At 44.3% G+C, this 13,295-nt stretch overlaps 2 protein-coding genes across 2 annotated transcripts in view; one reads left to right on the plus strand and one right to left on the minus strand.

The window, feature by feature from the left end:
* LOC311511218 (alpha-1,2-mannosyltransferase ALG9) overlaps positions 1 to 5,790 on the minus strand; it is a 126,067-nt gene extending 120,277 nt beyond the window's left edge. Inside the window, exons 1-5 of the mRNA XM_084611636.1 lie at positions 5,675 to 5,790; positions 4,976 to 5,162; positions 3,896 to 4,052; positions 3,458 to 3,661; positions 2,807 to 2,965 (exon numbers count right to left, since the gene is read on the minus strand). Coding sequence (XP_084467762.1) covers positions 2,807 to 2,965; positions 3,458 to 3,661; positions 3,896 to 4,052; positions 4,976 to 5,150 — 695 coding nt within the window. The 5' untranslated portion in view covers positions 5,151 to 5,162; positions 5,675 to 5,790. The remainder of the gene's footprint in view (positions 1 to 2,806; positions 2,966 to 3,457; positions 3,662 to 3,895; positions 4,053 to 4,975; positions 5,163 to 5,674) is intronic.
* Positions 5,791 to 5,839: 49 nt separating this feature from the next.
* Positions 5,840 to 13,180, plus strand: CFAP68 (cilia and flagella associated protein 68). The gene is made up of 4 exons (XM_084611638.1): positions 5,840 to 5,978; positions 10,252 to 10,479; positions 11,173 to 11,239; positions 12,393 to 13,180. The coding sequence occupies exons 2-4, from the start codon at positions 10,255 to 10,257 to the stop codon at positions 12,566 to 12,568; spliced, it is 468 nt and encodes a 155-aa protein (XP_084467764.1). The 5' UTR covers positions 5,840 to 5,978; positions 10,252 to 10,254; the 3' UTR covers positions 12,569 to 13,180.
* The last annotated feature ends 115 nt before the right edge of the window (positions 13,181 to 13,295 follow it).

A 13,295-nucleotide genomic window follows, 5' to 3' on the forward strand; every position in this document is an offset into this window, starting at 1 on the left:
CTCCCAGTCTTGCCTTGCACCTGTTTTCAGTTTCTAAACTGTGAACAGAACTGTCAAACTAGAATCAAATAGGGTGTCATATTTCCAGCTCCTCCCTGCAGTGGCTACACCCATTAGAGACTCAAAAGATCCCACTTCAAAACCCATAATGTACCTCCCACTGCCTTGGATTAGGCAGCTTCTGCTGTATCCCTTCTATAGAAAGAGATGCCACAGATCTGAGGCATTCTTGGGTTCAGTTGGGTGTTGACTTCTTGTGGTGAGACCACTTAAGCCTCCATGACTTGACATAGAAATATGCTCAGACATTTTAAACCAGTAGTGGGCAATTGTTGAAGTTTTCCTGTTTCAAGTGTGCCTTATCAGAGAGGCCATCAATAAGTGCTTCCCGCTGAATATAATAAAACAACATTGGGCAGACTTGTCCAGAGAGTTAACAAACTCACCTTTGGCACAAATAAGCAGAATCACTTCCAACTCCACCTTTTTACAGGAACCTGTTAAAGAAAACACCCACTGAGATCTGACATTTCAACAGTCACATACAATCAGACAAGGGGAAGGCAGCTGAACTTTATTATTTTTTGAGAGCAGAATTAAAGGCAGGTATATAATATTTTAAATTAATCTGCACAGCCTTTATAAGAGGCATGATTTGGCTAGACATAATAGTAACACACAGTGTTAAGGGACCACACAACATGAAATCCAGGCTTCTCACAGGAAAGTGAATGAAGGGTGCTCTTGATGAAGGTCTGAAAACAGCATACAATGATCTACCTAAGAGTTATGTGCAAACATTGCTGTATCTTCTTTCTAAACTGCATCTGCATCTCTGCCACCTGCTGGCGAGTAAGAGCCTTGTCACAGGACTGGAAGGTTAGTCTGTAGCAGAGGCTGGTTTGTCCAGTCTGTGGATGCTGAAAGCTGTCAAGAAGCTGGATGGACATGACAGTTTCCTGCGACACACACCTGGCAATGGTGTGAAATGCAATTTCATCAAACTGTTCCCACTCAGGAACCCAGAAGCTGACATCATGCACATAGGAAGGTGGATGGAGTGAAAAGCTCTTGAAGGGTCCTAACTCTCCTCCAATAAACTGATTCAGGAAACGCTCATCTAAGGTCCACAACATTCGCCAGTCAGAAATTCCACAAATTTGCATGGCTAGCAGGTCAAGATTCACGGATGCAAACACAATGCTCAGTTCACTGTTTACTGTCCCCCAGGGAGCTGCTGATATGTCTCCTATGCAAGAGCCATTGGCTTTGGAGTCTGAAGTGTCAGTTTTCACACAGATGAAATATTGAGTTTTATCAAGCTGAGGCTCAGGCATGACTGAATCATTTAGTTCAATTGTTTTAGAGCTTTTTGCTTCCTGTACTGTGGAGTTCAATGTAAAACATGAAAGAGGTGGGAGCAGAGAACTTACAGTGTTTTTAATATTATCCATAAGCATCTGGATACAGCTGCCCTCTGTACCCTTATCAACTGCACATATAAAAAGAGTCTCATGAAAAACAGGCAGAGTGTGAGGAGAGATCAGACACTTCCTAAAGACAGGCCCAGTGAGAACATGCAGAGTCCCAGGGAGAAAGCTCAGCCTTCGTACCACATCCTGAACATAAACCAGATGGGAAGATCTAAGACGATAACGTTCTGAGAGCTGGTCTCCCTCCTGAGCCTTCATCCTGTCATATTGATCTATGTCCCTACAGAAATGAAGGCCAGGAAATAAGACACTTCTTGCTGTTCCCTTACCTGGAGGTTCAGAACTTGAATTTTGTTCTGTGTTGGGAATGATCCAAAAAGCGTTCGACTGAGAAACAGCACTTAGGTGTCCTTGGTGCAGCAGAGAAAGGGAATGGTCAACCCTTTGTAATGGGAAGGTTTGGCTGAGTTGAGCGATGAGCTTTTCATTAATAGTTCTTACAGGATGATCTGAATTGGTATCTAGGAAACCCCTATTAAAAACAAAACAACAGATTATAAAAATCACTGCACTTAGACTTGTAAAAACATTTTCCTCGGTTTATAATTTAAGACAAGTATGATGAATGACTTCTCCAAGTGATCCTTAATGTTAAGCTTGCTTTCAATAGCCACCTGGACAAGGAAAATCTTTAGTCATGGTGGCATAGTTATTACCAAGACATCTGCAGAACATAAGGGTTTGTGTTAAGAGTTGCAATTGAGGATTTGTTGCACTTTGGCTGGTGGAAGGGGGAGGACTTTCCTCACAAGTATCAGCTGACTTCCATTCACTATTAGCATTACAAGCTTATTTAAGGAGGCCAATCAACGTATGTTAGCTCTGGATCTTTTCCAGAATATGAACCAGTTTAGAGACAGATTAAAAACTTGGTTATAGTTTTTAATCCTAACTAGCCTTAGCAATATTAGCACAGACTAAGCCACCTACAGGGCTGCTCCCAAATCATTGCACAATGTGTAATTAAAACTTCACTCGTCTACTCCTGTAGCTAGGAACAGTCTAACATCTTTGGCTAGCAAGTTATCCTCTCTCTTCTGAAGCCTTATGCTAAGTGGACCATAAATATGAAACCAACATGTGAAAAACATTAAATGACCAAATTTGCTCTTTTTCCCTCTGAGAGGAAATGGAATTTGGAACGTTTAATAATTACCTGTCTCAGAAATGCAAACTGATCATTCATGCAAGATTGTGGATTAAGTTAGCAGTGGACTGAGCCATTTTCTGGCTTTGTTTAGTATCAGCCTGGCCCAAATGCAGCCTGGCGAATAAATCTACAATCAAACCAGATATTGGACTTGAACACTTACCTGTTCATTTTATCCACAAATATTTCTGGAACTTGGAAGGAAACCCACTTGCCCTCCAGTTCAGTCTGGCAGATCACAGGCCTGGGATGTGGAAATGGCAAGCTCCGAGTGAAGATGTGGTTTAATGCACCTTCTACAGAGAAGGATTTATCCTGACTCCTGGCAACACACACACAAATGCACCATCTGGTAAAGTAACTGATATTTCTGACTAATATTAAACACACAAAAGCAAGTAAGTGACACTGAATAACTAGTAAACTGATAAGACTGAGTCAGTATCATGTTGTCTACATTGCAGAAGGTCTAGGTACAACCTTTGTCTAAGCAAATAGACCAATCATAGAATGCAGACTCCTTCCATCCCCTTAATATTATTGGTTCCACTTGGAAACAGAAATGCTAATCCTGAGATTTAAGATACCATTTTTTCTGTAAGATACTCTCTCAAAAGGCAAGAATGTCAGTGTTTCTTACCCACCCTAGGAAGAGATGGAAAAGAAGTACATTGTACTTTTACAGAATGAAAAAAAATTAGAGGGGGTTTCCTCTCCACAAGATAATGCTCTGGACCATGGTGTTGGGCACTATGGAAATACCTAGGAGCAGCATGAATATCAAGGACTTCCTTTTGCAGCATCTATAGGTTACCTGTAGCCAGTGCACTTATATCCATGAACATCCTCTGAGTTGAAGGGATGAACATCACTCAAGATAAATCCTGCTCCCGCTGCCATAGCCACGACTTGCCAGCTGTTGTGCCACTCTCTCATTGGCTGGTCAGCGGGCGTCCCTCCCTGACCTTTGCAAAGAGCCACATGGACCTCTCCCTTCTCTGTGAGCACGTCTGCGCAGCTAGAACAAGAACCAGCTGGTAATACTTTTGAAGGACACTTAGAAACAGAACAGTGACAGTAAAGTACATGGGGGAAAAGGGCCCTTTCTAAACAATGAATTTTAAACAGTCCTGGAAAATTGCTGTGAATTTAAGGCACTGGTTTCAGGAACCAGAATGCAGCTTCTAGAAAGTGGTTCAGCAGGCCACATGGTAGGAGATAAGTCTGTGCTACTTAATTTCACTTTACTCACCTACAGAAAAATTTCACAAGAAGCTCTCTATTCTTTGTTACCCCAGCTTTCCTCCCACAGTGAGGGAAATTGAAGTAAATGCAATCAAAATTTCTCTTTGCTGGCAAAAAATAGTCCTTCAGTTTGGTACAGTCCACACAAAAGCAAACTTCAACCCCTGCAACAGTAAAGAAAAGCATGAGAGCAGGGGACTTAAAATGACAGAATCTTCATTGAAAAGACAAGAATATATATATATATATATATATATATATATATATATATATATATATATATATATGTAACAAGGTAGAAAGGGAGAGAGCGGGGTTGCGTTATTTTAATGGAGCTTTCAATCTGCCAAACAGCTTCTACTGTTGGTCATAAAGGTGGCAAGTGAAAAGGAAAAGCAAGTTCTTTTTTCAAAATCATAGACATTAAGAAAAGTCCTATATAGTCCCATTTAGTTCATCTCATGGAGGCCAATTCAGGATTGTTCCCCCATCATATTTTCTAGTGCTTTGCCCAATCCAGTTTTAAATATCACATGGCATTTTCTTTCTTCTTCCCTTACCCCCGCTGCAGGTGATGTCAAGAAGTTAAGCCCTCTTCTACTTCTACCGCTGCTGCTAAGGCTTTTTTGTTGTTTTCTTTAGTCTGATTCTGATTAGATTTGAAGGTACGAGTATTTGGAGGGTTCTTCACTCCTCTGAGGGAATTTCTCCAGAATCCCCCTCATTTCTTCTGGGGAAACGTTCTCTGGTCTGAAATTGATATTTGGAGGAATATTTCAAGTGCCTTAATTGTTCCTACAAAACCATCTCCTGTTTTAGTAACTTTGTTCTTTCCCCAGAGGCCCTTTATCACTGTTATGATCGATAATATTGTTCAATGCAAGGATCTTGTTTCAATAGTTGCTAAAATGCATTTCCTGTGGAACGATTCCACAGCCTGATAAATTTCACTGTCTGGAAGAATTTCACTGTATTTCTTCTTTTCATAATTTTATCCACTCCCTCACTTACTCACCCAGACAGCTGTGGGGAATACTTAGCATTCAGCACAGTATGGCAAAGTGATTTCCTTTGGGGATTTCTTTACCTTTCCCTCTCAGATGCTGTATGTTATTTTTAGCAAGTGCCTGTCTGGAAACTCTCTCTTCACTCTCATAGCAAGTGGCGGTGATATGAGTCTCATGATCGCTGGCATCACACAAGGAGGCAGAGAAGGAGAAGTTTCCTTCCCCGACTAGAAGGAGTCGGCGGGTGGGTCTCATGGTATCAAAATCCTAAGAAGTAGGAAGACAGATCAGGGCCCCCTTGGGCTGTCACAGTTCCAGCCTCCAACAAGAAGCCTGGTAGCCCGATGCATTACAAGGGGCTGCCAAAGTGTGGGGGTTGAGGCTGAGCTTTTGGACCTACGTGAACGGTTCACTTGCCTCCCACTTTGGGGGAAAGGGCCTCCCCATTTCATCCCCACCCTCCCACGTAGAAAACAGACCTTAGACCTCTCCCCATCAAAAAAAAAGGCCCCATCTGCACCATAGCCCACCCCACCGCAGCACCCGCCTGCCCCCCCGTTGGGAGGGGAGACCCCATCGCAGAGCCCGCGCAGGGAGAGCGGACACCCCTCTGGCCTACCCAGGGAGGGGAGACATCCCCACGGCCTGCCAGAGCCCAGGGCTCCAAGGGAGGGGGTGGGGCGGGCACCCTACATTGGAGACCCCCAACGAGCCCGAACCTCCCCCAGGGGCCCGTCCCGAGGCCTCTCAAAGGCCCCTCAGCCTACTGCCCCCCTCACCTATGCAGAGACCGTCACTCCCCTGGCCTGTCACTTCCGCGCGGTGATTTGCCTCACTTCCGGCGCGCGGCGCGTGACGTCAGACGCGTCTCCCGGCTTCCATGGGAACAGGCTCGGCTCCGCCTCTCCAAGCGGCGCTCGGCTGCCGCGTCGGGGACCCGCTGGCAAGTCCGCGGCCCAGAGCGGCGCCTCCTCTTCCCCGGCGGCGCGTGGGGACGCGTAACGTCCCCGCCGGTGACTTCATCGCCCCAGGGCCCGGCCACGGAGCTAGGGGGCGTGGTCTGTGGGTCACGGGCGGGTCAGGGTGAGCTAAGAGGCGGGGCCTGTCGTGCGCGTGGCCAAATCGGTGGGCGGGGCCTGGCAGGCGGGCTTTCTGGGGGCCGCGGCGGGGCCCGAGCTCCGCGGCGGGGGCCCCCCGTCGTGCAAGGGGGAGCCGGGCAGAGACGTGGGAGGGGCGTGCTTGGGTGCAGTGGGCTGGCTGGGGCCTTGCAGAGGGCAGTGACCAAGGAGCTCATGCTGGCAGCATGGGAGCCCTGTGCTCAGGTCTCTCTGCCTGCGGCGCTGCGGACCTTGCCTGGTAGGCGCTCCTTGCCCGGAGAGCGGTCCTCCCCGCATGGGCAGAGCTCACCTTGCAGGTCACGGTCACTCAGGCGCTTGCGGCTTCTGAAAGCGTTTTCTTTTCTCCGCTGCCCAGCCTCTGGTTTGTTTTATTCTTTGTCCCTTTGTCTTCTGTACAAAACAGACAGGTTTCAGAGTCGCAGCCGTGTTAGTCTGAATCCGCAAAAAGAAAAGGGGGCCTTGTGGCACGGTAGAGACTCACCAGTCTGTTTGAGCATAAGCAAAACAAACAGGGAAATTCGGCACAAAACACTCCATTCAAGTAGTATGGTTAACGTTACACCTCTAAACAAACCGAGCTGTACTACTGTTCCCTTCCAGCTGTCATACTAATTCGGCGATGTCGCCCGTGGGGAATAGTTCCTGGCCCCCTTTCCCAGATTCATTGTGTAGCTCTGTGTGTTACTGTTTGGGCCATTAAGTGTATCCCATAAAACACGCCAATTTATGGTTTGCATTTCCAGAATTTTCAGCATTTCAAGTTGTAACCTGAACATTACACTAAGATGTGTTTTGGATTTGATTAAACAATAGTCCTTAGCCCTGAGATAGCATATTTCAGCCTCAAACCTCTGTATAGACACTAACTTTTCAATATAATACTCATTCTGTAATAGAGATTTCACATGCCTGTTTGGCCTTAGGTAAATAGAGTTTTTCTTCATATAGGGCTTAATCCAATGCCTCCTGAAATCAGTGGAAGTCTTTTAACTGATTTCAGTGTGCTTTGGATCAGGTCCATGCTGAGGGGGAGTTAGTTATCTAACTCAAGTGATACATTTTTAATTCTAATCACCATACATGAGGCTTAGTAATGACTACTGGGTAGTGTTCTGGCACTTGGAGGTAGCTACTGAGCTAAGCAATATAGCTGATCTGGCTGCTGATCTCGCTGCCCGCGTGGGGAGCTTTTATGCACATGTTTAATTTTAAGTCATTGCTAAGTGTCCAGATGCGTTGCTCTGGCAACATCTGCTCACAAAAGTTTTCAGTAAACAAAAAGTGTTACAAGCGTCTCACTTCACAGATTCACAGTAGCTGGTGACATCAGCACTAGTTGATGACAAGGACATGAGCTCATAAACGTGATCAAATCAGTTTTTCTGGCTGCCTGCCACAGCTCCTGGTCCCTGCGCCTCCTCCATTGGTACAGCCTTTGGATGTTTAATATCAGCTACACCAACCCAGTAAAGTTGCTGCACTCATGTCCACACCAGTGTTCTGAGGTTCCTGTGTGGAACTTTTGTCTGAGACCCCTGGATGAACTGCATAGCTAAGAACAGGACGCAGGGTTTGTGATTCCAGAACAGTTGTGTGCCATGGAGCAGAGTCTTATGTCACTGGACCCATCAGAGTCCACAGAGTCTGAGGTATTTTTTGTACAGGGCTAGTATCCATGTCTCCCTTGGCTCCTGATCCTTTATAGTGTTCTTCGGAAAACATTAGGCGATCTGATTCTGTTCATAGACTTTTGTAGATTCGTTTCCTTTTTCCATTCACCATCAACACATTCTTCGAATTCCTTTTCAAAGCTTTCTTCTTCCAAGAACCTCAAATACTAACCCATCTCTGAAAAGTGCAGCCTCCAATAGGGGCGAGGAGAATCTTTAAGCACCCAGATGAAGATCACTGCAGAATCAGGGCCAAGGTTAGCACCACCCTTCGGGCCTCCTGTTGTGTTCATGAGCTGTCCAGCTATTGGACTGTGTCTTCCTTTGTATCTTGTGTGGAGCTGAGTCCATTGTCAACACCTTACAAATAAATTGTAATAATAATGTTTTATTTTCTATTTTCAAAACCTCTTTTCTCTACAAAAGGGCCCAAACCAGAACTCCAGATCCAAACATTGGGATGTTTGAAATCTTCAGCCATGTCCCAAGATTCTTGCTCAGAACAACGTGTGTATTTTGCAGTTCTGAGGAACTGACTAATTTCAAAGACTAGAATTTTCCAGTGTTGGAATTCAGCTGCCTGAATTAGGATCCACTCTCAATCCCCACTCTGATTCACTATCAAAATGAAAATCTGGAGACCTCTTTCTGAACTGTAGGGGATGAATGAACAGAACAGGTAATCATCAAGTGATCCATCCCCAGTCGCTCATTCCCAGCTTCTGGCAAACAGAGGCTAGGGACACCATCCCTGCCCATCCTGGCTAATAGCCATTGATGGACCTATCCTCCATGAATTTATCTAGTCCTTTTTTGAAGCCTGCTATAATTTTGGCCTTCACAACATCCTCTGGCAAGGAGTTCCACAAGTTGACTGTGCGTTGTGTGAAGAAATACTTCCTTTTGTTTGTTTTAAACCTACTGCCTATTAATTTCATTTGGTGGCCCCTAGTTTGTGTGTTATGAGAAGGAGTAAATAACACTTCCTTATTTACTTTCACCACACCAGTCTTGACTGTATAGACCTCTATCATTTCCCCCCTTAGTTGTCTCTTTTCCAAGTTGAAAAGTCCCAGTCTCATTAATCGCTTCTTATACAGCAGCCATTCCATACCTCTAATCATTTTTGTTGCCCTTTTCTGAACTTTTTCCAATTCCAATATATCTTTTTTGAGATGGGGCGACCACATCTGCACGCAGTATTCAAGATGTGGTCATACCATGGATTTATATACAGGCAAAATGATATTTTCTGGCTTATTATCTATCCCTTTCTTAATGATGCCCAACATTCTGTTCGCTTTTTTGACTACCACTGCACATTGAGTGGATGTTTTCAGAGAACTATCCACAATGACTCCAAGATCTCTTTCTTGAGTGGTAACAGCTAATTTAGACCCCATCGTTTTATATGTATAGTTGGAATTATGTTTTCCAATGTGCATTTCTTTGCATTTATCAACATTGAATTTCATCTGCCATCTTGGTGCCCAATCACTCAGTTTTGAGAGATCCTTTTGTAGGTCTTTGCAGTCTGCCTGGGACTTAACTTTCTTGAGTAGTTTTGTATCATCTGCAAATTTTGCCACCTCACTGTTTACCCCCTTTTGCAGATCATTTATGAATATGTTAAATAGAACTGGGCCCAGTACAGACCCCTGGGGGACACCACTATTTACCTCTCTCCATTCTGAAAACTGACCATTTATTCCTACCCTTGTTTCCTATCTTTTAACCAGCTACCGATCCATGAGAGAAGCTTCTCTCTTATCCCATGACTGCTTGCTTTGCTTAAAAAGCCTTTGGTGAGGGATCTTGTCAAAGGCTTTCTGCAAATCTAAATACATTATATCCACTGGATCCCCCTTAACCACATGCTTGTTGATCCCCTCAAAGAATTCTAGAAGATTGGTGAGGCATGATTTCCCTTTACAAAAACCATGTTGACTATTTCCCAACAAATTATGTTCATCTATGTGTCTGACAATTTTGTTCTTTACTATAGTTTCAACCAGATTGCCCGGTACTGAAGTCAGGCTTACCGGCCTTTAATTGCGAGGGTCACCTCTGGAGCCCTTTTTAAAAATTGGCTTCACATTAGCTATCCTCCTGTCATTAGCTATCCTTCCAGTCAGTGGAAGGAAACTCTGTTAAGTATCACTCGAATAATAACCCTAAAAGACTTCAAATAGGAAAAGGTCTGAACAGGTGACGTGGAGTTTGCAATTCACAAATTCTAATCCCAGCTCAGACAGCTCGCTGTGGCCTTGGGGAAAATGAGGATAATATTATTCTGAAGGGTCTAGTATAGTTTGTGACGGTTGATGAAGCTGAAAAGAACTAAGTGTTATTATCTAAGTAAGGAAAGATAAATTGCAAACACATGCACACACACAAATTCAAATTAAAGTTTTTGCATTGATAGAAATAAATGCTGCTCTGCTAAGTGAAGGGTTGGGAGCTGCATGCCCAGCTGCTGGGAGGGTGGGGAACATATTTAAAGAGTGCTGTTTTGTCTTTTCAGAGATCAGGGACATCCCCAATGTGTTTTTGGGTTTCTGTTCCTAGGTCATGTCCCTATCTTGTTTCTATAACCCTCACCATGGCTCCTTGATACATGCCACCGGCCATGCAGAAGTGTGGACAGACTGGAACAGCACCTCCAAGTTTAGCCAGTATGGCTGGAGATGCACCACCAATGAGGATGCCTACTCCAAGAAAACCCTTATGGGGAATTGGAACCAGGAGCGGTATGATATCCAGAAAATCGCGCAGCCAAAACCGCTTCCTTCCCAGGTACAAACTTTCTGTTCCTCCTGTCCTTTTGATTGACCTCTAAAAGTGAAATAGCAGATACCGTCAAAAGCCCCAGCCCTACAGCCTCTTTCATTCACTGTTTGCTCCACCCTGACCCCATTAGCAGGGGCAAGAACTTGAGAAATTTCCTTTTGCTCTCCAACACCCAACCTCTGATCCATCACTAAAAAGGCCCAGTCTCACTCAGCTTTGGCCATTCTTAGCTCCACTCACTTTACTTTCACCTGGTTCCTGGTGTTCTTTCCTTTGCTGTTAATGTCCTGCCCCTAGCTAGTGACTCAAGGGCAGAATCTGTAAGCCACAAGTTACTGTGCAAGTTCTGCCCTTCAGTTACTCTCCGCAAAGCCACTGAAGTCAGTTTGTGCCATGGTCTGAGCCACTCGTAACTCAGCAGTGTTTCACAGGCCAGAGCTGTTTCTGCTTTGGACTCATGGTTCTTCCCCTCACCATATCACTGGGCTCCTTGGCATTAATGATATCAGGTTTCATGTGACAAAACTACAGGCATGTCCATTCTGCAGTGGCCTTTAGCTTACCCAGAGTGTAAAGAGGGATTATGATTTCAGATGCTTTGGTGAGCAGGCTATTCCTTTAACAGATATGCAGTATTTTTTTTATTAGATGTTTGTTTACTTATATTTTGCTGCACTAAACATGGGCTTTTCCTTTCAGTATGCTCACTACTTTGAATCAATTTATTCATCAGATTACAACAAGGAAAGGCATCACGGCTCAAGAAGTAGGTGCATGGAACTGAAGTGTAGTCACTTTGATCTGTGTGGTAGCTAAAAAGAAGTTTTTAAATGACAATCATATGCTCAGAGAAGAAAACAGAGTTCCAGCGTGTCCATTCCCTACTGAGTCATGCCCCTAGATCTAAATGGTAGCTCTTATTTCCAGTCCCACAGGATCTGTGGTGTTTGTATCTCGGGTGTTCTCTTTATATTCTTCAGACTGAGAGGCTAAAGTTCCTCATCAAAATTACATGTGAGGCTCTTGATCCAAAATCCCTATTTGTTGCTCCTGACCCTCTGCCTCATCAGTTTTAGACCCTTACAAACATCTACTTTGCAGAAAACAGCTCATCCCTCTATCTATTCAATCTCATTTTCCGGCTGTGTTTGACGGCTATGAAGACATTTCACTCCAGCTAGGGACATTTTGCTAATCTCTCACCTTACACGCGATATTGTAGAAGGGACATGAGGAATATTCATATGGGTATAACATTTTAAAGCAGAACATGCTTACAGTATCATCAGATTAAAGCATAATGGATAAAAAGACTGACATTGTGGACCAAATTCTCTCTGGAGAGAGAGATGGGATGGGTACAGAATTTACAAGAACAGATCAAAATACTACTCCATCTAGTCTGGAATCCCTGACTCTTATCTGTGTCAGAGCACACCTGGCCTTTCCATTCCAGTACCCAACCTCCTGCCCCGCCAAACCAGACCATAGCTCTGTCTAGTCTTGTATCCCATCTTTGTCCATGGCCAATACCTGATTCTTCAGAGCAAGATGTAAAAGCTCCATAATCTGCACCTTTAAATCTGGCAATGTTTCCAGAACGGTTGAGTGGATTGTTTGGCTTTCCTGACCTAGCATGGGATAGCACTTAGGTGCTTTCGAAATCCTATGCTATGGGACCCTAGCACCTTATACAGGATCTTTCCAGTGTGTTCTTTGTCCAGGAATTATGATAAAACCCTGGACAATGCCAACTGGCTGAGAGTGCATAGTATCCTTCAACCCGTGTTCCGCTTCCCAATAGGCTGGTAGAAGTTGTGTCTGCCCCTGGATTTGTTCTTCCTGTTGTCTCATTTCCTGACAATAGCCTTCTCGTTGCTTTGCCTTTAACTCATCAGTTTTCTCCTTTCTGCTCTCAGGATTTAAACAAGAACCTCATTGGTTTCCTGGACACCAGCCTGAGCTGGAACCCCCTCCAGTTAAACGGACTGCACGGTCCTGCTACATGATAGATTACGGACCTCCTCAAGGCAGAACTCCCCTCATTTGTGAAATTCGGGGAAAAGAACAGGAGGGGGCACAGCAGAAGCAATAGGAGCAGAGAGAGGCGGTTAACCTGAGATCAGCCCAGTGGTTAGAATGACTCCAACCTGTTTGCTGCTAAGGGACCATCCGTCAAGTCGTGAAACATTTCTGATATTAAAACACAGGGCATCAGAGTGACAAGTACATGCTTTCTGAGGCTTATGCCCTATTGTTTGTTGCTCCATATGTTATTTCTGCCTTCTGACATTTTAATTTTTACTTTGCACAGAGGACTCTGACATTTCCTTTTGCTGAGAGTGTGGCTTCCCGTGGCATGATACCAAGACAAATAGACCCGAGAGTGTTTTAAAAATGTAACTGAATTTCATCAGCAAGTGCCTGTTTATAAGTGTGACCAGTTAGTTTTCCACAAAATCTGATTAATTTAATTTTATTTCTGTCACTTTAAGGCCCTAGGGAATGGCATATTTGGCTTCAAAATCTGTCACTTCTGAAATATTTCATGTGTCTAGTGAAGCGAAGATAATGAACTATCTGAGAAAATGAAGTTTAGAGTCTAATAGAAATGTCACCACTCGTACATCACGGGACAGATGTGCACATGGCAATTCTCTCTACTCCCTTCTGTGCTAGAGTTACAGACTAAACTGGATCAATGCTACCATTGCTTTCCCTTTGTCAGCATCCCTCAGGGTTGAGCTGCTGGTGACAATTGATGGCAAACTCTGTAGCATTTTATATCACTCTACAATCAGCTGAACATTTTATACGTCAGC

This window comes from Lepidochelys olivacea, assembly GCF_965140295.1.
Source record: "Lepidochelys olivacea isolate rLepOli2 genome assembly, chromosome: 22".
NCBI lineage: Eukaryota > Metazoa > Chordata > Testudines > Cheloniidae > Lepidochelys > Lepidochelys olivacea.